We start from the raw sequence: 24,659 nt of genomic DNA, 5'->3' as shown, positions 1-24,659 counted from the left end.
CTTTGGAATCATCTTTAATTCCAATTTATCAGTCAAACAGGGAAATAGATCTCATTACTTTAAACCCAAGACCTACAACATGCTCAATATGGCTGCTCCATAAACATAGAGAGATGAGTGAGATAAAGACCTTGGTCTCAAACATGGAACTTATCACCTGGTAAGGGAAAATAAGGCAAATACATAGATAATTATAATACTGAACAGAATATGACAAGTACTGTAAGAGTCAACAAACAGTGGTTCAAAAGTTGGAGCCCTCAGGAAATCATAAGAGAGAGGACATTTTAGGTGGTCCTTTAAGGGCAGTTAGGATTTCAAGAAACAGAAGGTGATCAGAGGCAGGATGGCATTCTAGGTGGCAGAAATAGCATAGATAAAAGTAAGTACTTAGGAAAGCATGAAGCAATCTCACAGAACAATTAATGGTCAAGAATACATGGAATATATACATATATATCATATACACACACAAGGAGTGGTAAATAAAGTGGCATAGCAGGAGGTGAGGGCCATATTAGGGTTTAGAACACCAAAGTGAACTTGCACATCATTGGTTGGCATTAGAGACCCACTGAAGATTTTGAGCCGAAGAGTAGAATGATCATACAAATGGTAACATGGAAGATCCAATATTTCATATACTACCCTCCCAGTTTCAAGTGTTTTAAAAAATTACTGTACTGCTGTACGGACATTTGAATTTGTGGAGAACTATAAGTCATCAATTTATTTTTGTATTTGGGGCTTCAAATTTGGGATGTCTTTGTCACAAATTGTAAAAATAGGTTCTTTGTGGATCCAATAGCCAGGAATAATTAGAGAAAGAAAAATATTGGAAATGGGGAGGCCAGTTAAAAGGGTAACAGTCCAGATGATTGGTCATGGTCTCGTAGCAGGAAGAGAAATGACAGAGAAAGTGGACAGTTAGCCCTGAGGTGGGAGAATATAAAGGATGGGGGACAGTGAAAGGTGATTTCAGAATCTTGAACCTTGGTGACTGTAAAAAATATCTTGCCATCAACTGAACAAGGAAATTCAGAAGTTATCTGCATTAGGAAGAGGGAGAAAATTTGAGTTGGAAACCCTGTTGGGATCAAAGCTCCAATGGGACACTTACGAAGAAATGGCTAGAACTACTGTAACAGGATGAGACAAAATGGTCTGTTAATTTTATTTAGATTTAAATACCACCTTTTCCCACAAAAGATTTGAGGCAACTGTGGGTGAAAAGACAGTCAATGATGGATTGAATCATAAACAGGAATGCCCACATTAATGACAGAAGAGACAGAAGACCCAGCATGAAGCTTTATTACAAAAAACAAGGGAGCAGGGCTTCCCTGGTGGCGCAGTGCTTAAGAATCTGCCTGCCAATGCAGGGGATATGGGTTCGAGCCCTGGTCCGGGAATATCCCACATACCGTGGAGCAACTAAGCCCGTGTGCCACAACTACTGAGCCTGCGCTCTAGAGCCCGCAAGCCACGACTACTGAAGTCCGAGCACCACAGCTACTGAAGCCCATACGCTACAACTACTGAAGCCCATGCACCTAGAGCCCGTGATCCACAACAAGAGAAGCCACTGCAATGAGAAGCCCGTGCACTGCAACGAAGAGTAGCCCCTGCTCACCACAACTAGGGAAAGCCCGCGCACAGCAATGAAGACCCAACGCAGCCAAAAATAATACGTAAATTAAATAATTAAATTTACTTTAAAAAAAAAAGGGAGCAGAGTTTCCAGGTAAGGGAGAGAAAGAGCCTTTTCTTCTTCTTTTAGAATTTACTACCAGTTAGGTGTAACTGGTAGGTGCTTTCATGTATTGATACTACAATCTTGTCTAATTTAATTTAACAGAATCAACTGATGCAGGAAGATTATGGTTTATCAAGATTAAGGGAGAAGACTTTGGATTTGGTAATTGGATCACAATCCTCATTTGAAAGTGAATTCGATTTCCCTGGAGGGTAAGACACAGGAGTAAAAACCAAACTGCAAGTAATTAAGATATAGAAAGATATTAATACTAGTGGAGCAGGAAGACCCTCACTTCTAAAGATTTTGGTCATAGTGGGCTTATTCAGCTTGGTCTCTAAATTCCCCCCGAAAGTTTGGCTTGTAATGGCTGATCACTCCTAAAATCAATCTTTTTTTTTTTTGCGATACGCGGGCCTCTCACTGTTGTGGCCTCTTCCGTTGCGGAGCACAGGCTCTGGAGGCGCAGGCTCAGCGGCCGTGGCTCACGGGCCCAGCCGCTCCGCGGCATGTGGGATCCTCCCGGACCGGGGCACGAACCCGTGTCCCCGCATCGGCAGGCGGACTCCCAACCACTGCGCCACCAGGGAAGCCCTTCAATCTATTCTTAAAGGATGATTTGTCACTATTAAGAAGGGGCCCCAAAACGAAATTCTCAGAGGACTTCCTAAATGGTTTTAAAGAATGGTAACATCTCTGGAGTATCTTTAGACTGTAGAGAAGTACCTACTCACGTGTATGTCTCTGGTTGTTTGTTAACGTCGAGGCACACAAAGTATTCCGTGAATTGGCTTCAGTCCCTCCCAACGTTGATGAGCATGGCACTGACTTTCCCCCGGAAAGTTAGTGGTTAAGTGGTTAGATGCAGACAATTCTTAGAAGCTAAACAAGGCTGCTAACTACTGTGAACCCTAACTTCTCCTTTTCGGTGATTCTCATCTTTAAGGATCAGTGGAGCCAGTCAGGGCAGGGGTCACTGTTTAAGGAAGACATAGAGGACTTGAAAAGTCGTCAAAATTGTACTATAGTGTTTAAGAATCACTTGCAGAACAGGCGAAATATGCAGATTCTTAGGCCTCACACCAGTCCTGATTTTGACGCAGACAGTCCTGAAAACTAGTTATTTAACTAGCTACTGAAGGTTTACCTTGTAAACAGGAGAAGCGGTTGGCGCACCTTGCCCATAACAAAGATGTCGGCTCATCGGCGTCGTACTGCCCCCGCTCCTATGCGTGGGCCGTACGTCCGCCCTTCCCTGAGTCACATGACCACAAACCTGCCTCAACTACGGCTCCTGGGAGGGGCCAGTCCCGGAAGTTCTCGCGTCTTTTCCCGCCCGCTGCGGGCCTCTGTGGCCGGTGATTTGCCCAGGCGCCTCCGTGCGCTCGGCCAACGGTCTCTGACAGCGCCCACCCGAGCGCCCCGGGAGCCGGCGGGCGGCGGTCCTCGCCAGGGACCTTCAGCGGGCCCAGGGGTGAGTACTGACGTCTTCCCGACCCGGGACCCGCGGCCCGAGCCGGCTGCCGGGCCTAGCGCCGCGGCTCTGACCCTCCGTTGATGGAGGGACCCGCTGCGGCCCCGGCCCGTTAGTAGTGTAGTCTTGGCCGGAGGCCCGACCCCAGAGCCTCTCGTCCTCAACCCTGGGCTTTCCTCTTCCTTAGGGCGTCCTGAGAGCTTAAAGCGCGGTTTGGCTGGTAGTCTTCTCTCATCCTTCTCAGCCAAGGCCCTGGTACCTTTTAGTATGACCTTGAACCCGATGCCTGCCGTCTTTAAAAGTAGTTTTTGGTTTGTTTTGTCTTTACTTTGTGGAAAAGAACGTGTTCGTAAAGAAAGGTCTTGTTGGAAGCCCAGGTACCTCGGGGAGGCCCCTGGTCGGGCTGCTGTGTAAGCATCCTTGCTCGCAGGTGTGGATGCCCGGAGATGCTCCTAGATTTCATTCCAGGAGCTGGGAAATGGGGAAAGCTCGGATTCCCGTTCCGACAAGCCTCTGACCTTCGTCTGCAGGTGCAGTTCCGCTTATATGGTATTTAGAAGAAAACCCTCGGTGGCGGCCTACAACTTTAGAGCAGGGGGCATTCTCGAGGGAGGAGAATACTTTCAAAAGTGGTGGCGTCTTTTAGTTGCAGAAGATAAAAGCTTTAGGGCCCTTGTTCCCAAATATAGAACCAGTTGTTTACAGGCCTCTCACCCCACTGAGAGACTTTAACTGAAAGATTTTAAATGTTTTCTCACCCTAACTGAAAAAACATTTGTTTCCGTGTCTGATATCCCAAAGGAAAAACCCTGAAGAGGATAGATTCAGAAACAATTAGAGCGATTTAGTTGTACCTAGTAGTCTCTTCCCCTGTAATTAAATTGTGGGTGGGACCTGCTATCTATTTGGTTTCAAGCACTCGTGAGTTGGTTTTGCTGGATTTTTCCAAAAGGAAATTGTGTTTTCTATCCCTTCCTGTCTGATAGGGCTGCCTTATTTTATGATTACAAAGTTTAGCTGTTACTGTCCTCCCTTCTTGTGTTGAAACTTGTTTTCTGTGGATTGATAACGTTATTTTAAAATTCGTTGATTTTTATTTTTCCAAGTTTTCAGTGATTTTTCTTTAAAAATTAAAATTAATCTTGGGTTACTACACTGTGATTTTTTAATACACCCATTCTTTAAGTATAGTTGCTTGAAAAGAGAACTGAAACAGGGTGACTGTATAAAAGCCTTGAACTAGGTCCACATAATAAGCGACAAACAACCCAACATTTTTTTTGGTAATTGGAGAATTATATAAATCTTTGCAACCACAGTCAGTTTGACGCAGGTTGTTTCTGTGACTTCCTGGGCTACTTCTTTGCATCCCAGTGTTCTAATATAGAAAATAAGAAAGTCAGGCTTGAATCATTGTGTCCCCAAATTGGGACACTTTCCACGAGTGGGATGTGACTTGACTTTAGGTGGTTTGCAGATGAGGGTTTTTTGTAAGAGTTATGTTTTTGTTACCTGTCTTTATATATGTACATTAAGTCCATGGTTTAAAAAAGTAATGTAAGGGTATTCCCTAGTGGTCCAGTGGTTAGGACTCAGCACTTTCAAAGCCAGGGTCCCAGGTTCAATCCCTGGTTGGGGAATTAAGATCCCTCAAGCTGCATGGCCAAAAAATAAATAAATAAAATAAAATAGTAATGTAAAATTTCCTTTTAAAATACACTTAAGTTTTTTAAAAATTGAGTTAAAGAAAAGATTAAGTATAGCTGAGCGTAAACGTACTGTGTGAGTATGAAAAAAAAAGCATGAAGTTGGTAAGTTACTGATGGTTGGGAACCACCGGGCTTAGAAAGTAGAGATATAAGATCATCTATGATTCTGAGACAGATTTTTGTCTCCTTAGTTATATCACAGAGACTCATGTACTTGTTGCCTAGTAGATTGTAAGTGACAAAATTGGAGTTAATATCTTAACTCCAAATGAGAAATTTATTTTCTTTATTGCCAAAAGATATTAACAAAAATGTCACAGTCTAATGAGGGAGAAAAAAATTAGATTTTGATCTATTTTACTTAAGCAGAAAAGCCAGTAATTGGAACAGTACAATGTTAAATCTTAGTAGAAAAGTTCCATCTACTTTGTCAGTAGCTCATATTGGCTACAGGAGAATTTGACTTTTTCCAGAAGGTGTCTTTTCATTGTCCACCTTTATGATCTAAGTCTGGGATACTTTGCAAACTCAGAGAGTCTTGTAAGAGAAGATGTTGCTGTAAAATGAAACGTTGAGACCCGTGGGATGTACTAGTGGAAAGTTAATAAGAAGGCTGAAATGTAGTAAATGGTATGTGGAGAATAGCACATTTCAGGGAGATAATGTTTTTTCTAGCAATTGCGTCCCTTGTTTATTATTATAAAGTTTCAGTTTATAATGTCCCAAGGCTATACTCCTTTTGAGGTATCTCTTTTCAGTGTTAGTTTTAACTATAAGCTTTTACTGTGCTTCAGATATATACGCACAATTATAAGAAGAGTATCTCACTTAGAATGATGCACAGAAATTGATGAGAGATTGCCTATGGGGACCTAGGTGGTTATAGGATAGGATCTGGTGGGACACTTTATTTTCTTTGTGCATTCTTTTTTTTTTCTTTTCTTTCTTTTTTTTTTTTAACATCTTTATTGGAGTATAATTGCTTTACAATGTTGTGTTAGTTTCTGCTGTATAAGAAAGTGAATCAGCTATATGTATACATATATCCCCATGTCCCCTCCCTCTTGTGTCCCCCTCCCACCCTCCCTATCCCACCCCTCTAGGTGGTCACAAAGCACGGAGCTGATCTCCCTGTGCTATGTGGCTGCTTCCCACTAGGTATCTATTTTACATTTGGTAGTGTATATATATGTCAGTGCTACTCTCTCACTTCGTCCCAGCTTACCCTTCCCCCTCCCCGTGCCCTCAAGTCCATTCTCTACGTCTGCATCTTTATTCCTGTCCTGGCCCTAGATTCTTTAGAACCATTTTTTTTTTAGATGCCATATACATGTGTTAGCATATGGTATTTGTTTTTCTCTTTCTGACTTACTTCACTCTGTATGACAGACTCTAGGTCCATCCACCTCACTACGAATAACTCAACTTCATTTCTTTTTATGGCTGAGTTATATTCCATTGTATATATGTGCCACATCTTCTTTATCCATTCATCTGTCGATGGACACTTAGGTTGCTTCCATGTCCTGGCTATTGTAAATAGTGCTGCAATGAACATTGTGGTACATGACTCTTTTTGAATTATGGTTTTCTCAGGGTATATGCCCAGTAGTGGGATTGCTGGGTCGTATGGTAGTTCTATTTGTAGTTTTTTAAGGAACCTCCATACTGTTCTCCATAGTGGCTGTATCAGTTTACACTCCCACCAACAGTGCAAGGGGGTTCCCTTTTCTCCACACCCTCTCCAGCATTTATTGTTTGTAGATTTTTTGATGGTGGCCATTCTGGCTGGTGTGAGGTGATACCTCATTGTAGTTTTGATTTGCATTTCTCTAATGATTAGTGATGTTGAGCATCCTTTCATGTGTTTGTTGGCAATCTGTGTATCTTCTTTGGAGAAATGTCTATTTAGGTCTTCTGCCCATTTTTGGATTGGGTTTTTTTGATAGTGAGCTGCATGAGCTGCTTGTAAATTTTGGAGATTAATCCTTTGTCAGTTGCTTCATTTGCAAATATTTTCTCCCACTCTGAGGGTTGTCTTTTCATCTAGTTTATGGTTTCCTTTGCTGTGCAAAAGCTTTGAAGTTTCATTAGGTTCCATTTGTTTATTTTTGGTTTTATTTCCATTTCTCTAGGAGGTGAGTCAAAAAGGATCTTGCTGTGATTATGTCATAGAGTGTTCTGCCTGTGTTTTCCTGTAAGAGTTTTGTAGTTTCTGGCCCTACATCTCTGGTTCTTGTGTACTTTGTGCCATGTGCGTGCGTTACTGGTTCAAATTAAATACCAAATTAAAGTTGGGAATGAAATGAAACAAATATGAAATTAAATACTGAATGAAAATAGCTGGATGAAAATTTAGCCAATGCATTTGCTTCTCCTTAATTTGTGTGTATGTATATACACTTATTTATGCACATAAGTATTAAGATTCTTTTAAACATAAGTATTTTTCATCAGGTATGTTTTCCTTTGTTTCAAATCAGAAACAATGATTGTCTTTTATCTTGCATTAACTAGTGAATGGCTGTAGGGTTCTGTCTCTAGGCCTAAAAGAGGTGGTAAGCTTGTTCATTTTTTCTTTATTTTACTGTTTTTTTTAAGGTAAGGTTGTACATCTTTAGTGACTTTCATTATTTGGAGTATTTCCAACAATGAATCCCTAATGGTAGTATCATCTAGTTTTTCAGTTAGCTCCTGTTTTTTCTCCCCCAGGGACAAAAGTGGCTCTAAATCCAGCACATGCATATTGAAGCAAGTTAAAGGATTTAATATGAAGCACAGAAACAGATAATGCCAAAAAGCAAGCAGTAGTTGGTACACTTTTGTGAGTAAAAATTTTCTTTTGGCTCTGTTTTCTTAGTCTTTAAACCATTTGCATGCAAATCCTGAAAATTCACACATTTTGGTAAAGAATAAAGGGTGCAAGTTAGCAGTCATAAGTAACCATTTGTCAGGGCTTAGCCCCTTAGCAACCTCTAAGAACCCTCCAAAGCATGTCAGTAAGGTGGAGTTTAAAATGTGTGATATATCTCTGACATGGAGTTTAAGAAATGTCCCAGCTATGGCTTACATTTATACTGTCTTTAATTTTTTATTGACCTGGATTTATATATAATATCTCCTGCTGAAAATGTAGTGTAATTTGGCTTTCAAAGTTATTTCCTTTTAAAGAAACCATTACTTATACATCAAATATTAGGTTACTTCAAATACATTTTTCTGCCCTTTACATTATTTTCATAATTTTTTCATTTGTACTTAGGCTGAAAAAGAAAAGGATCTTTTGCCCCTTTAGAATATAATAATTAGAGGAGTTTTATGGCAAAATGTTTTCTTCTAATCTGACTTCACATTTGTATATACATTTAATTAGCTTTTCTTTATCCTGTTTGCAAAATCATAATACAGTGACTATGCTTAAAACAGTATATTTTTTTGAGGTATAGAATAACTCTTTTTAGGAGAGATTTGAAAATTGATTTTAGTTGAAATCCAAAAATAATTTTAAGTAGATATTTACTTTTATTGATAGTTTTCTTAGGAAATGAATTGTTGAAATACTGATTTTTATTCTTTCTTTTTTACAGCTGGAAAAGCAGTTTCTGTGTTGTTATGTCCACCTCCAAAAAATTCAGATCTTTAGGGGAATTGTTGTGTAAAGTAAACTGAACTACAGGGAGGCAGTACTTTAATAGCTATTATAAACGTGTATTTACTGTATTAAAAATGAGTAAACGAACAAGCAATGACACATCACTAGGAAGGTCAGTGACATTTTATTCAGTTGAGCTGATGACATTATAGGTTTGAGACATAGTTGCTTTAAAGCTGATTGCCCATAGGCTAATCCTGTTCTTTTACACTTCTGTCAGCATTTTGTATCTTGGGGCAACTTCCTTTCTGCTGCCTTACCCTGGAGCATGGATCCTTCTCTGATTTAGGTTTCTCAATGCATTTGTCCTGTCTTTCCGTTTGAAGGCATGTCATGTTTTTTAAAAATATACATGTAAATATGGTACTGAGTAGAAATTAATAGTGTGAAACTTTCACACTATAGTCCCTCAAAATGAATGCAAACATTAAGGATTTATTAGTGTATATTCTGTATTTGGTATTCATTTCATCTCAGTCATCAGATATACATTCAGTAAGAGAAGTTTTAATTTTTATTTTGTGAAATTCAGGGGGTTGCTTTTTTAGTAAATTGAGAATTAACATTACTTACCTTATGAATCTGATATTCATCATTAAAAGGTTTTATTTTTTCCATGCATGACCGGAATTTCTAATTTCATTTTTATAAAGTTCTAGCAGCTTCCCTTCATATAATTCATTAGGAAATTTCTATTTAAGTTTTATTTTAGGCATTTTTTGAGTTATGTAAGCAGCATGCATATCTCTATGCAGAGAGGAACAGAGTGTATGTGTGTGGACATTCGTCTTGTGGTTATACAGTAATTTAAAAAATTTGCTCCTAAGCAATATCCTCAAGGTGCAGTTTCAACTAAGTGAGAAGGTATTATGTTGAGGAGGACATTTTCTTCGGTCTTTTATTTTTCCTTTGGATGTATCCAGTACTCACAAATGAGAAGTCTCCTTTGCTCTTTCTAAAAGGTATCCTAACTTCACTACATAGAAAAGACTGACATTTTAACACTCAGTCACCCCTGTCTAAATTTTTTGCCCGCAGAGTGAGTGGGGCAGCATTTCCTTCTCCCAGTGCTGCTGAGATGGCGGAAATTAGTCGAATTCAATATGAAATGGAATACACCGAAGGTATTAGTCAGCGAATGAGGGTCCCGGAAAAATTAAAGGTAGCACCACCAAATGCTGACCTGGAACAAGGATTCCAAGAAGGAGTTTCAAATGCTAGTGTGATTATGCAGGTTCCAGAGAGAATTGTTGTAGCAGGTATTTTATATTTGTTTATAAAGTTGCCTGATAAATGTATTTTATATATGTTTATGAAAACTTTTGGGATTTTTCAAAATATTACTTAGAAAAGGGGTTGGGAAATGCAACTTTACATTTTCTTCAAAAAGTTTATAGATTACAATAGTCTGAAATTTCAACTAGTATTTTTTAATAATTCAACTAATTATTGAGGTATAATTTACATACATAAAATGGTGTAATTTTAAAGTGTACAGCCTGACGAGTTTTGACAAATGTATACTCCTATGTAACCTCTACCGCAGTCCAGATATAGAACATATTCATTACCTGCCAAAAGGTTTCTCATTCAGTTCCTACCCCTCAATTCCAGGCAACCATAATCTCCTTTTTATAACCAGAGATCACATTTGTCTTTCCCAGAGTTTCGTATGAATGAACTGATACCCTATATACTCTTGGGTCTGGCTTCTTTTGCTTAGTGTAATGTTTTTGAGATTCTCCCATATTGTTGCTGTATCAGTTGTTCATACCATTTTATTTCTAATATTCCAGTGTGTGGATAAACCACAATTTGTTTATACATTCACCTGTTGGTGGACATTTGGGTTGTTTCCTTTTTGGTGCTATTAGGAATAAAGCTGCTATGAAGACATGTGTTTTCATATCTCTTAGGAGTGGAATTGCTAGATCATATTATAAGTTATGACGTTTAACTGTGAAAAGCTGTCAAGCTATTTTTGAAATTGGTTGTACCCTGTTATATTCCCATCAGTGACATAAAATGAGAGTTTCATTTGCACTCAACAACACTTTGTATTGTTAGTCTTTTTAATTTTAGCTATTGCTAGTGGGTGTGTAATGGCAAATACATTTTAATAAAACCTATGTCTTTTAAAAATCTCCCTCCTTTCCTTTTTTTTTTTTTTTTTTTCCCCTACGCTTAGGAAATAATGAAGACATTCCATTTTCAAGGCCAGCAGATCTTGACCTTATACAGTCAACTCCCTTCAAACCTCTGGCACTAAAAACACCACCTCGTGTACTTACGCTAAGTGAAAGACCACTAGATTTTCTGGATTTAGAAAAACCTCCTCCAACCCCTCAAAATGAAGAAGTAAGTGCTAGAGTTGTAACATCATCTGAATTTGAAGTAATAGAGACAGAAGCAAAAGTTAAAGAGGAGTTAAGAGGCTATAAATCATATCATTGGTAATATGTAATGGAATCCTTTTGCATGGAACATTGATTACTATAAATTCTGGCTTATGAATACCCCAAATGAGATACTATGCTGTTGGGTTTTTTAAATTTAAATATTATATTTCAGGAAAATGACAATTTTGTGGAAATCATTAACATTCATGTGGTCTTGAAGGATGAGCTTTTATGGCTGGGAGTTACACTTTAAGCAATACAGAAAAATTGGGGAAGTTTAGCATGGGAAAAAATTAATGCATCACTTTGTTATAAAAGCAGTCTGGCAAATGGCAGAGAAAGCTCTTTTTTCCCCTTGATACTACCTATTCTCCCTGCTTGCTGGAAAGTTTCTACTGAGTTAGTTACCGTGTCGTGTAATGTTAATGGCCTTGTTGACCTAAATATGATAGTATATGGACTAATAAGGTGTTAGTTGCAAAGTTCAAATCTTGCCTTTGCTGTTGATTCAGGGCCAATCTTGTAAGACTCCTTTCTGTGGTTTCTGTAGTTGCAACTTTTTCATTATAACTTCTAAGTTCCTGTGTTGTCATGATGCTAGTATAAAACAGTGTGCAAAGATATGTTTTTATTGATAATGGAACTGCCCTTGTCTTTCATTTTTCATATAATCCTTTCCTAAGAGAGTAAATCACCCATATAACCTACGGGAGTGCAGTTTCCTAGTACTAGGTATGACCTTTTCTTAGGTTGGAAGTTTGAGCTGAGGTGACTCAGATAATACACTCCTAGGTGCCAGTTTAGACATTCTAGGTATTTACTCGGTGAAGAGTACTAAATTTGAATGTTCACACGATGAAGAGGCACTAAGGTACTTGCAGAATTGTACTGATATTTATTTAACAGACATTTTTTGAGCTTTTGTGTAAGACACTGTGCAGTGAGACATGGTTCCTTTGTAGTGGTCTGTGAATAATATTGTCTTGGAATGAGGATTCTGCCAGGAGAGAAACCCTCCCTTTGATATTCTTCAGGTTTTGTTTGTCTTCTGATCTTTATGCTCCCACCATTTTAGACATTTGTGCCTACTTGGTGTGAATAACCAACTGAAAACAAGACGAGTACTGTCTCTCAGGAGACCTAGGTTTTAAGCCCATGTGGGGTTTACTCCTGCTGTAATTGATATATAGTCAAATGTGATAAATGTCCAAAGTGTATAGCACTGGAGTGAAAAGCTGAGGCTGAGAATTAACCTAATTTTGAAGGCCTACTTTGCTACTTATTAACCACATAACTTTGGGCAAGTTATTTAACAATTCCAAGGCTCATCTCTAAAATAATGATAAGAATAATGCCAACTGCATATGATTATTGAGAGAATTAAATGTAATAATATGTGTAGTATGTTTAGCACATGTTCTAATTGATGTGAAAAGTTCAATAGGTACAAATATCATTGTTGTGAAAATTAACATCCTGTGGCAGAAGATTTGGAAGCATCTTAAGTGTCTATCAACAGATGAATGGATAAAGAATATGTGACATACACGCACACACTCACACGCACACAATGGAATACTACTCAGCCGTAAAAAAAGAATCAAATTTTGCCATTTGCAACAACATGGATGGACTTGGAGGGTATTATGCTAAGTGAAGTAAGTCTGAGAATCTAAAAAATACAACTAGTGAGTATAACAAAAAAGAAACAGACTCACAGATATAGAGAACAAATTAGTGGTTACCAGTGGGGAGGGGCAGTAGAGGGGTAAGGGTCTAAGAGGTGCAAACTGTTATGTATAAAATAAGCTACAGGGATATACTGTACAACACAGGGACTATAGCCAGTATTTTATAATAACTATAAATGGAGTATGACCTTTAAAAATTGTGAATCACTATATTATACACCTTTAATTTATGTAATATTGTATATCAACTATACTTCAATTAAAAAAAAAAACCTTTGGCAGGGGCCAAAGCCTGAGATGCAGGAGAGGAGTTTCCGATATTAGTACTAGTTGCCTATTAAAAGGAAAGCAAAGGTGATGATCTGTGCTTCATTCCATAGAAGGGTCAGGTGGCCCTCAAGAGGCAATCAGCTAGTGAGCAGAGGAGAAAAGGGAAGGAACCAGAGTTCTGGTAGCGTCTACAAAATGGATTGAAATGGAAGGGTAGTAAGGCCCTGAGTGCTGATAACATTGATGATTCATTCGGATGCTACTTGGAATATGTCAAGTAAGATTCCCTAAATCATTTATTCTGTAATAATCATTTTACAACATATGCCAAGGTTTCTCAACCTCAGCACTATGACATTTTAGACTAGATAGTTCTTTGTTGTGGTGAGGGCTGTCCTTTTGCACTGTAAAATATTTAACAGCATTCTTGAGCTCTATCTACGAGACGCCAGTAGCATCCTTCAAGTCATGAAAATCAAAAATGTCTCCAATAACCAAGAGGTGGAAACACCCAAATGCCCTTCAGCTGATGAATGGATAAGCAAAATGTGGTATATCCATACAGTGGAGTATTATTCAGCTATAATAAGGAATGAAGTACTTATACATGCTACAACATGGATGAACCTTGAAAACGTGTTAAGTCAAAGAAGCCAGACAGAAAAGGCCATATGTTGTATGATTCTGCTTACATGAAATATCCAGAATAGTAGTTGACAGGGGTTTAGGGGAGAGAGTACTTGGGACTGACTGCTTAATCTTGGGGTTTCCTTTTGGGGGGATGAAAATGTTCTGAAACTAGGGAGTGGTGATGGTTGCACAGTACTGTGAATGTTCTGAATACCACTGGATTGTATAATATATATACTTTAAAGTGCTTAGAATGGTGAGTTTTGTGTTATGTCTATTTTATCACAATAAAAAGACAGAAAAGATGATCTGCATACATTGCCAGATGTCCCTTGGAGGGAAAAAAATCACACCCAGTTGAGAACCACTGGCCTGTGGCAAGAAAGAAGAATACCTGAAGGTGACTTATGAGGAACACTATACAATTTTTGTTTAAAAGCCTGACTGATACAAGAAATAAATTTGCAGAAAACAACGTACTGACTTCTTAAACTGGCTTGAAGTATCCAAGTGAACATATGAAGAGGCCTTAAAACACGAAGCCTATAATCCCCCTAGCTCAGAGAGGGTTTATAAAATCTGGAGGTAGAGGAAATTGATGGACCTTTCAATATGCCTAACCTCTGCTAATATTCGGAAAGACCATTGCTTGGTGATTCTACCTACAGGCAACTAATAAAGCAACTGTGCAGTAAACCATCTGATCTGGGTATGAACTGCAAAATACACAAATCATGACAGCTCTCAGTGTTCTTAGAATAGGTTAGGCAGTGTGAGTGAGGAGAAAGAGGCTGTGACACTGACACTGCCTCCAGATGGGAGCCCGTGAGAGAAGATCTTCCAGAGAACAAGAAGGAAGAACTGTAAAGAAAAAGAGTTGGAAGATATGAGGATTTGACACAGCTTTGAAGCAGTGTGACCCAGTAAAAAATTTGGACTCCGTCAGTATATCCCATCACCCAAGCAGTGGTTTTCTTTGAAAAAATCAACTACAATAAATGGCCAGGAGCTTTGTGAAAAGACCACTGAAGTGGGAAGAGGAAACAAATTGGACTAAAGACAGGTTATAAGAGCTTTTGCCTGAATTGGCAACTTCTACTTCAAAGAAGAGAAGGATGAGAAAGCCATTCATTTTTGCAATAAATCTGGAACAGCAGTGAACCCCAAATGTCCCAAGAATTGGGAAGATTGGTCTGTATAAACCCTGACCTGGTTTTAGAAAAGAACAAAGGCAATGAACATTTTCAGAAAAGGAAGTGTATCCAGGCCATGCAAGCTTTACACAGGATGCCAAATCCTACAGCAACCATGTACAAAGTGTCTAGCTCAAGGGCTAGGAGGAAATATTTCCAGCTAGGACTGACTGCTTTAAAGAATACACTTGGAAAGCAGCTGCTCTAGAAGCTGTCATTATGGACAGCACAAAGGCCATGGGTGTCTAACAGAGGGCTCTAGATCTGTAATCCAACAGTCTATAAGGACGTAGCAGGTGGTTATCAGTGCCGGGTGATGGTCCAGTTCAATTGCCATGACAACCTCTAGGATGTGAAGTGAAAGTACATAGTTGACCTGAAGTGTAATGAGTGACTTAGCTGTATGGCACGTCCTAAAACAAATGTGGAATTGAGAGATTGGGATTGACATATATACACTGCTATGTATAAAATAAATAACTAATGAGAACCTACTTTATAGCACAGGGAACTCTACTCAGTGCTCTGTGGTGACCTAAATGGGAAGGAAATCCAAAAGAGAGGGGATATATGTATACGTATGGCTGATTCACTTTGCTGTACAACAGAAAGTGACACAACATTGTAAAGCAACAATACTCCAATAAAAGTTAAAAAACAAAAAAGAAATGCAGAAGGACTCCCGGACACTCAGAAGGACTTAAAAGGGTCCTGGCAGTAGCTCTGAAAATTGAGAGGCTGATGAACGTGGGTCTGATCACAATTTGGTGATGGTTTGTTTAACTCCCTTTCCTTTCCCCTCCTGTGGAAAGAGGAGCTGGGGCTGTGATGAGTAGAATGGAGCAAAAGGGAGAGAAGAGGAAAAAGAACAGCTTAATTAATTGTATGTATGTATGCACATTCATCCATGGAAGATTCAGAGATGTGCACTCACATCCTTTGTGCAGTTACTGTTTCATGGCCCTATCGCATGGGCATTGTATTCACTGCTGACACATGTATTCCATGTTTCCTTCCCATTGGGTTCATTATTTTTCCAGGTAGTTTATTATTTTAAATTTTGGGCAGTGAATATGTTTTGGGGGGTAAGACTGTTCACCCCGATTGTTTGGCCCACATTTTTAACTCTGCTTTACCTCTTCCAATAAAAGTCCCACAGCAATTCACAGATTAATGTCTCTGAACTATTATTTTTAAAAAGGGGATCAGTATCCATTAATTTGCCGAATAATTCTATTCAATAGTTATATATTTTTATTTCTTAACTGAAAATGCAACTAACATACTATTTGAGGATAAATCTCCATTTTTCACTGAGATTATACCAAATGATAAAATGGAGGATTTCCCTTTCTCTGGACAGAATTAAAAGAAATCCTTTTCTTAAAAAGGTAAAATTGTTTAAAAAGTACTAAAAAGAATAAAAAACTGCCTAAATGAAAGGCATAACACAAACATTTCAGAAATCAGTTTTCAATCTTAGTTTTTGCTACAGATTTTCTGAGGGTTGTTTAGTAATCACAGTGGTTATGAAGAACTAGGCTATGGTAGGGTCTATGTGCCTGTAATACTTACTGGTTGTTTTAATATAATTACAGTTTTTTATTTTGTATGTGTTGAGAAGTAAAACAAGTGTCTTGTTAAAAAAGGGAGTACGGGGAATCAGTATATATATCCGAAAAAAAACAAAAACACCAATTCAAAAAAGATACATGCACCCCAGTGTTCATAGCAGCATTATTTACAGTTTCCAAGATATGGAAGCAACCTAAGTGTCCATCAGTAGATGAATGGATAAAGAAGACGTGCCATATATGTGTATACACACACACACACACACACACACACACACACACACACACGTACACATATACATAATGGAATATCACTCAGCCATAAAAAAGAATGAAATTTTGCTGTTTGCAGCAACATGGATGGACTTGAAGGGCATTATGCTAAGTGAAATAAGCCAGACAAAGAGAAACACTATATGGTATCACTTATGTAGAATCTAAAAAATACAATAAACTAGTGAACATAACAAAAAATAAGCAGACTCACAGATATAGAGAACAAACTTAGGGTTACCAGTTTGTGGGAGGGATATGAGGATGGGAGAGTGAGAGGTACAAACTGTTGGGTGTAAGATAAGCTACAAGGATGTATTGTACAACATGGGGAATATAGACAATATTTTGTAGTGACTGTAAATGGAGTGTAACTTTTAAAAATTATATAAAAAAATAAAAACAGGGACCGGTATAGGGGAAAATACTGAGGCATCTGAGCAGATTCTTGAAGGAGAGACAAGCTCTAGATAAATCTAGAGAACCAGTAAACAGAGACCTCGGGGACACTGATTTGTCCAGGATTCTGTGAACAATCGAAAGTAACTCAGAGTATAAGCACATTAGAGGAGAATTTTATGCCTATAATTAGACACAGAAGACCCTGTGACCTAACTTCCAGGAAGTTACCTGAAGCTTGGAAACTATTTCTCAGCCTAAGGAGTGCATGTAAGTTTTATAATGGTTAATCGATGCAGGATGGTTCTGAATGACATTTTAAAACCTTGAATTGTCAGTTGGATCTCAGTAATGTTGGGAACAAATGTAATTAATTTTTAAAAATCGTTGAATTGAAAAAAACAACCATCATGATTGTGAACTAAAGGGGAAAGTATTTAAAGATCACCGTGTCCCTTATCACCTCAGGCAGTATCAAAGTTCTTTGGTATTACAGTATACAGGCTGGTCATATGAAGGCATAACAAATATATGCTTTTGTCTTATGTTGTCTTTTTCCTCAATATGTTAGTAATATCGAGCTTAATGTTCCTGTTAAGATATAATTTAAATCAGGTCTCAAATGGCGAAAATAACAGACCTAGGATCCTCTACTTTGTCAGGTTATGTTGGAGTCATAGACTAATTTGTCTTGTCCTGTCTCTTCCTATCTGCTGAATGTTAGTTCTTACCACATAGCAGGAGGAACAGTTCTACTATAGTAGGAAATTCATCTTAATCCCTACAACATGGAAGAACAGTTCTCTAGAAAAAGCAAGCACAACTGTGCAGTAGGTAGGCAGGCAAGCATCAGTGGGATTCTCACAAAGCAACCCAACACTGCTCACTATGGGTAAAGTGTATTTGATTGTGGAGGTGCTAGTTTTTATATATAAATGCCTTCAAGTAATTTTGATTTTTGGTTTAACTGTAAAGAACTCTTGCAGTAGTCTCTGAACCGACTCCTTTTCTGTTTTTTTCTTTCTTTTGTTTGGATGGGTAAATGGTTTATAACCATAACCAAATCTAAACAGTCTCTGAAATTATGTGCTGCATAGTAGTTTTAAGTTTTGCTGGCATGAAATACAGGATTTATTCTGCTTTGATGGTGCTTATAACCTGATAATCTATTCCCAAGCCTTTGAGCATTAATAGATACTGGGTGTGCATTTTTGAAAATCTTAATTATTAAGTCCATTGGTTCACACACCAGTTGTCCTTTACAGTAAAGTTCATATTTTTCTTTAACCATTAAGTTGCCATGGCTGTTTGTAGTAAAAAAAAAAAAAGAAGAAAAAAAATTCTAAAAACGAAGTGAAGTTAATGATTACCATTGTTCTAGTTATCTATTGCCCCTTAATAAGCCACCCTAAACTTAGTGGCTTGAAACAAAAACAAATAATTTTGCTCGTGGATTCTGCGGGTGAGGTATTTGCATCAGGAATAATGAGGAAAGCTTATTTCTGTTGTATATTATCTGGGCCTAGGCTAGGAAGTATCAAAGGCTGTTTATGACTCACACAGCTTGAGGCTGCAGTCATCTAAAGGTTTACTCACTCATGTCAGTTGATACTACCTGTTGTGTGGACCTCAGCCAGTATTACTGGCTGGTGCACCTACACATGGCCTTTTGTGTGGCTGCTTGGGCTTCCTCACGTCATGGTGTCATTGTTCGAATCTCAAACAGCTCCCCTGGGGAAGGGGAAAAAGGCAGAAGCCTTATTGTTGTTTATGACCTAACCTCAGAAGTCACATTGTATCATATCTGCAGTGGTCACTAGAGTACCCAATTTCAAGGGAAGGGAACATAGATTCTATTCCTTAAATGGAAAGAGGTCAGTGATAACATTTTGTAAGAAGAGCGTGTGAGATGGAAGATTGTGGCTATTTGTAGAATGCTAAAACCTTTAAGCTAGTAAAACTTTTTTTAAGTCTAGTTTTCAGATATCCAATCAAATCTGAATTTGTTTTAACCCCAGAAGCCAGGAACACTTATTTGAGTACAAATATATCCCATGTCCTATAGTGTTTGTGCCTTTAAAAACTATTGTAAATTGTTCTTAAATAATGTAAGTATATTGTATAAATTATGATAAATAAAAATATTAATAATTGTACCAAGTAAGATTGATACTTAAAAAGAAACTAGAAGTAACTTTTTTTGTAAAGAAGATAAGCATTCCTAAGTTTATCTGCATTATAATAAGTAGGGTGTTCTTTTTTTTAACATGTCTACGTATAATACACATACCTGGTAGCAATTCTTGGTTATTTCTTTGTAAATTTTGTGGCTAGTCTTTGATAAAGGTCCTTTTGATGCTAAGCAGTTACTAGGCTATTAAGAATATTCTCTATTCCTTTCCCCTTCTTTGTGCCTAACAGATCCGTGCAGTTGGCAGGCTAAAAAGAGAACGCTCTATGAGTGAGAATGCTGTTCGCCAAAATGGACAGCTGGTCAGGACTGACTCCATGTGAGTAGAACCACTAAGCATTGTATCTCCTTCATTAAGTTTTCTCCATACACTGTCTGTCCCATCCTTTTCTAAATAATTTATTTCCTTTTTTAAACTCTCAAATATTAAAAAAGAGGAGGAAATGTATGTTTTATGCCTAAGAACCTGGAGAAAAAACTAATTCTAATAGTGTTTGAAATATACTATACATTTACATCAACTTTATATTTTTGCAATACTCTTTATAGCCTTAAAGTCTGACCATTTTGTTAGTTGAGAGAATTTTTCAATCCTGTTATCCTCTTCTATGTGTATGATAGTCTTCTATAAATATGATTTGCTTATTTTGGAAATCTCCTATAAAGTATACTTAAGAAAAATTGATAAAAGTAAGTGCTCAGTTCTATGTAGCCTTCCAAAATGCTTATCTAGCATATAGGTTGGGGGGAAAAATATAAAATAAAAGGAAAACAATTTATTAAGGAAGCATCTTTATTTTCAAGTTACTCAGTTTGTCATAAGATTGTCACAGGATTAGCCCTTTCCAGCTCTGCTTCTCATGAGCCATGGTAAACAATGTAGCATAAGCAAGTCGAATTTTTTTACTTTCCAGGATTAATTTTTAGTTCTCTGCCTACTGAGTCATTGAATTCTTGGATCCCTTTCATTTTCCAAAAATTTAAACACATTAACAGACTATTTGTGTCAGCCTTTCTTGCTCATTTGGTTACATTATACACTGATCTTAAAGCTACCCCACTATAAGATGTTTTAAATTGGGCAAGTGCTTTTTGTTGTTTTATTAAAATTAATGGGTTTTTAAAAATAAAATATCTCTTTAAAAACTGGTCAGAATTTTAGGTCTCAAAGCCATTGATGATTTAGATTGTTAATATAAATTAATGTTTCTTCCTCATTAAATTTTCAGTCAGTTTTCATAAGCTCATTCACCATGAACCATATTTGATATCAAGCATCATGTTAGCTTCTCAAACTGACTTTTATTTTTGGCCACACGGCACATGGGATTTTAGTTCCCTGAGCAGGGATCAAACCTGCACTCCCTGCTTTGGAAATGTGGAGTCTTAACCACTGGACCACCAGGAAAGTCCATATTAGTTTCTCTGGGAACGGCCAAAGAATCAGATGATACGTCTCTCACAGAGCTTGCAAATCTAGCTAAAAGCAAAACTTTTAAATTTACATACAAAATAACTAGAGCACAATGCAATTATACTATTTCTGTTAAACCATATCAAGTTCTAATTCAGACTTGACTAAAGAGTATAAGGATGCAGAAGGGACTTTGATGGGGGTAGGATCTCTCTTTTTTTGTGTTAGGTGCAAAGGAGAACTATAACAGTTCTCATTTCTTGGGGAAGCTTTAAATGTCTCCTCAAGTAGTTAGAGTTATTCTGAAGGGGTATATAGGAAGATAGTAAGTTTAAAAGAATATATGTCTCCTTCAGGGAAGGCCTATCTGCAAGATTCAACCATTATTAATATGAACTTTTTATGATAACTGTATGTTTCCCTGAAGGTACCTGGCTTACAGTGATGTCAGCCAGTCCATGGAATCCGTTTTTCTAGAATATATTCGATTATGCTACACAAATGGTGAAAAGACCATATAATTTATGGTGAAGGTAGCTTCTTGATATTTAGTACCCTCTCAGAATGATTAAACTTACACCTGAGGGCTTTTGTTATTTTCTATTGGTAATACTTTCTAAGGCACCAAAAGTTTCTAATAAACTTTCCTATTATATAAAGATACGGCTTATTGTTTAGGTCTGTAATTACTTTGAAACTTCCCGTTAGTGAAAGAAAAACAGGACTGTTTTACTATAGCATCATTTTTGGTTTTTTCCCCCACAAAGTATATATTATTGATAGCTGAGTTAAGTTGAAGAGAAAGGAAACAGCTCTATTATATATAAAAACCAGCCTAGTGAAGTATGATTTATAGTAAATGATTAGTTCGTAGATATTTTTGCAGTTACCTATAATGTAAGTCCTCATAACAGAAAAGGTTAACAAAGTTAACTAATATTTGAATTGTTTCTTTGAGTTGCCTTAATGGCATTTTTAAATAAAACAGAATCTCACGTTTTAATTTTTGGTAGTAAAAATAACATGAATATTTAACTATACAGTTTTTGCAATGAAATGCTTACATTACTCAACCATACTTTTTGTTTTAGTAGTTATTTATGTTACCGTTACCTGGTAACATACTTAACCATCTTTTTGTTAATAATGTAACCTTGCCCTTTCTTCTCCTACCATTATTAATTTTATCATTTATAATTGTATCCATCTTTAAGAATCTACATTGAGTGAACTTTAGAATTTTAATATAATGAGCACATTATGTAATTAATGTTGGCAATGTGGTAAGGAAGAAACTATTAATATAACATGGCTGTATTTTACCTCTACCAAAGTAATTATTAGACTCTTCCTGTCTTTAACCTACTGTAGTCTTTTCTTTGTAATGTGAGATTACTTATGTGTCATTGTGCACGAACCATTGCCTACCTCCACTTTATTCCTTGGCTTTAAGAATAGAAGTCTATATGGGTATAAGAGCAGAAACACTGGCCTTTGTTTTCTTATTTACCTTCAAGAGACAATGGGATTGATTATTGTCAGCTATTGACACAGAAACGATTGACCGGTAGAATCATATTGAGCTTTCTGTTTGTGTTATAAAAGCTGAATATATAAAAAGAAGCATAATTATTATTTAAGGTGGCACAGATCAGATTCTGCTCCAAGAAATAAAATTTCAAGGTTCCAGGCACCGATTTCTGCACCGGAGTACACGTAAGATTTTATCTGCTCTGCTTTTCACAAATAGGAGTTGTTCTAATTTTGCAGGCTTTTTGTTATACTAATATTTCACCAGGTAATTGGCATGTAATGCCCTAATTCTTTTACTGTTTGGCTTTTTAGTACCTCTGTTTCAGGATTTCTCAAGCTGTCATCATAAACTTAGTCAAGAAAAGAAATAACTAGACCAAGGAAGTTATGTATGATTTTGGGTATAAGGGTGAAAGTAAAAGGGAATAATTTACACCAAGCATCCTTTTACATTTCCTTCATTTTGCTTTGGTTGGCACATTAGTCCTCTATAGATTCATTTGAACGAGGTTCAGTGATCCCAATCTTTTTGAAAATTTTAGCATACTATCTTTTCTTGTTCATTTTCACCCAGAAGGAGAAAGAGTCTGAGTGTAGTTTGTCATCGTTTTTTTTTTAATTCCATAGATTAAAATTATGCTTTGGAAGAATATTTTGAGATCATTAAACCCACTCTTTCTGTACATGTGCTAGAACTAGGTGTGGGAATGACTGGCCTCCTAAGGGGAGGGGGCACTTTGGCATGCAGTGTAAGATTCATCAGCTAATGTAGTTCTTAGGTATCAGAAGCCACTCCGGCAACCAATGATTTTTCTCCTGTTCTCATTCTCTTGTTCTGCTTCTAAGAACTAGTCAGGTACCTTAGTGGCAACAAATTAAAGCTTTCTCTCTATTTAAAATTTCAAAAGAAATGGTACAGTATTTGTGTTTCAGTGAGAATTTTTTTCTCCCCCATTTTACTGTTTTACCTTTACTGTATTTTTGGAAGAGGCTGGACCCTCACCAAAGAGATAATCCTCACAGTTTGAGAAACACTGTTCCTATGACAACCCACGCGAAAGAGGTGTTTGACTTTGGACTTACCTTGTAATAATGACATAGTTATGCCAAGTAAATCTTTTAAGTTTGAGTTCTGACATTGGCTAGTGTTGTTTACTCAGCAGTTGTGTAGTAAGATTTCCTGTAAGCATGAAAGAGAGCTATTACTAATGAAATAGCATGGTAAATGTAAGTGCATTCTTCAAAATGTCCTTACTTTTTTTTTTTTTTTTTTTTTTTTTTTTTTGCGATACATGGGCCTCTCCCATCGCGGAGCACAGGCGGCTCCGGATGTGCAGGCTCAGCGGCCATGGCTCACGGGCCCAGCCGCTCCGCGGCATGTGGGATATTCCCGGACCGGGGCACAAACCCGTGTCCCCTGCACCGGCAGGTGGACTCTCAACCACTGTGCCACCAGGGAAGCCTGAAAATGTCCTTATCTTTTATGAAAGAAAGAGATAAAACAGATTTTGCTGTTTTATAACATTACTAGGATCAATTTATCATCAACATGCATTTTTATTAAATTACTAATATACCATCTGCTTAAATAATCTCAGTGCCTTCACAATATGTTTACTTTTTAATTTTTCACAATAGTTCATGCGTCAAAACAAACAAACAAAAAAACCAAAAAGTCAGTCCACTTTGGTTGGGTGGATGCGTGGACAGAGATGAAACTCAACTCTGAACTGTTTTCCTGTCACAGTTGATGCCAGTGCTGGACATCCCAGCTAGCGTCAGACCAGTTGCTAAAATGGGGCTTATTCTTTTTCGATCTCAATTTTTTTTTTGAATTTTATTTTATTTATTTTTTTATACTGCAGGTTCTTATTAGTCATCCATTTTATACACATCAGTGTATACACATCAATCCCAGTCTCCCAATTCATCACACCACCACCACCACCCCTGCCACTTTCCCCACGTGGTGTCCATACGTTGGTTCTCTACATCTGTGTCTCAATATCTGCCCTGCAAACCGGTTCATCTGTACCATTTTTCTAGGTTCCACATATATGCGTTAATATGCGATATTTGTTTTTCTCTTTCTGACTTACTTCACTCTGTATGACAGTCTCTAGATCCATCCACATCTCTACAAATGACCCAGTTTCGTTCCTTTTTATGGCTGAGTTTAAATTTTTTTATTTGTAAAGAGACTTGCAAGACTGCTTAAAGCTTGAAGAAAAAAGAATTGCTAGACTGTTTCTTCTAATTCGGGTGAACTATGGTCATCTTATGATTTAGTCATTCAGTTCATCTGTAGATAGAAATAAATATTAACAATCAAGGGCATTTAATCTATATGTACACTGCCTAAAGTGTTGTATAAAATGCTTCCTACTCTGTTTTTGCTGTTTATGAAAGATTGCCATGTACATTAATGAAAAGTCAGATTTCTTACTAAATCTTTGAAACTAATTTCTTTTCAGAAACAACCTGAAGTCCAAATATGTTTT

At 37.4% G+C, this 24,659-nt stretch overlaps 1 protein-coding gene across 19 annotated transcripts in view; it reads left to right on the top strand.

Annotated features, from left to right (window-relative positions):
* Nucleotides 1–3,030: 3,030 nt before the first annotated feature.
* MFF (mitochondrial fission factor) overlaps nucleotides 3,031–24,659 on the top strand; it is a 44,888-nt gene continuing 23,259 nt past the window's right edge. For 5 of the 19 annotated variants that reach the window (XR_004350670.1, XM_032636996.1, XM_032636995.1 and 2 more), the window contains exons 1-7: nucleotides 3,079–3,230; nucleotides 7,652–7,763; nucleotides 8,527–8,703; nucleotides 9,630–9,850; nucleotides 10,780–10,949; nucleotides 19,442–19,530; nucleotides 22,267–22,341. Coding sequence is in view for 18 of the 19 variants with exons in the window: in XM_032636996.1 (XP_032492887.1) it covers nucleotides 8,666–8,703; nucleotides 9,630–9,850; nucleotides 10,780–10,949; nucleotides 19,442–19,530; nucleotides 22,267–22,341 (593 nt within the window). In the remaining variant the exon portion in view is untranslated. Of the gene's footprint in view, nucleotides 3,231–7,651; nucleotides 7,764–8,526; nucleotides 8,704–9,629; nucleotides 9,851–10,779; nucleotides 10,950–19,441; nucleotides 19,531–22,266; nucleotides 22,342–24,659 lie in introns of all 19 variants that reach the window. The other 14 variants (XM_032637006.1, XM_032637001.1, XM_032636998.1 and 11 more) reach the window with 9 other exon arrangements.

The sequence above is a fragment of the Phocoena sinus genome, chromosome 7 (assembly GCF_008692025.1).
Source record: "Phocoena sinus isolate mPhoSin1 chromosome 7, mPhoSin1.pri, whole genome shotgun sequence".
NCBI lineage: Eukaryota > Metazoa > Chordata > Mammalia > Artiodactyla > Phocoenidae > Phocoena > Phocoena sinus.
The sequence above is the reverse complement of the archived record's forward strand: the minus strand, read 5'-3'. Positions and strand labels throughout refer to the sequence as shown.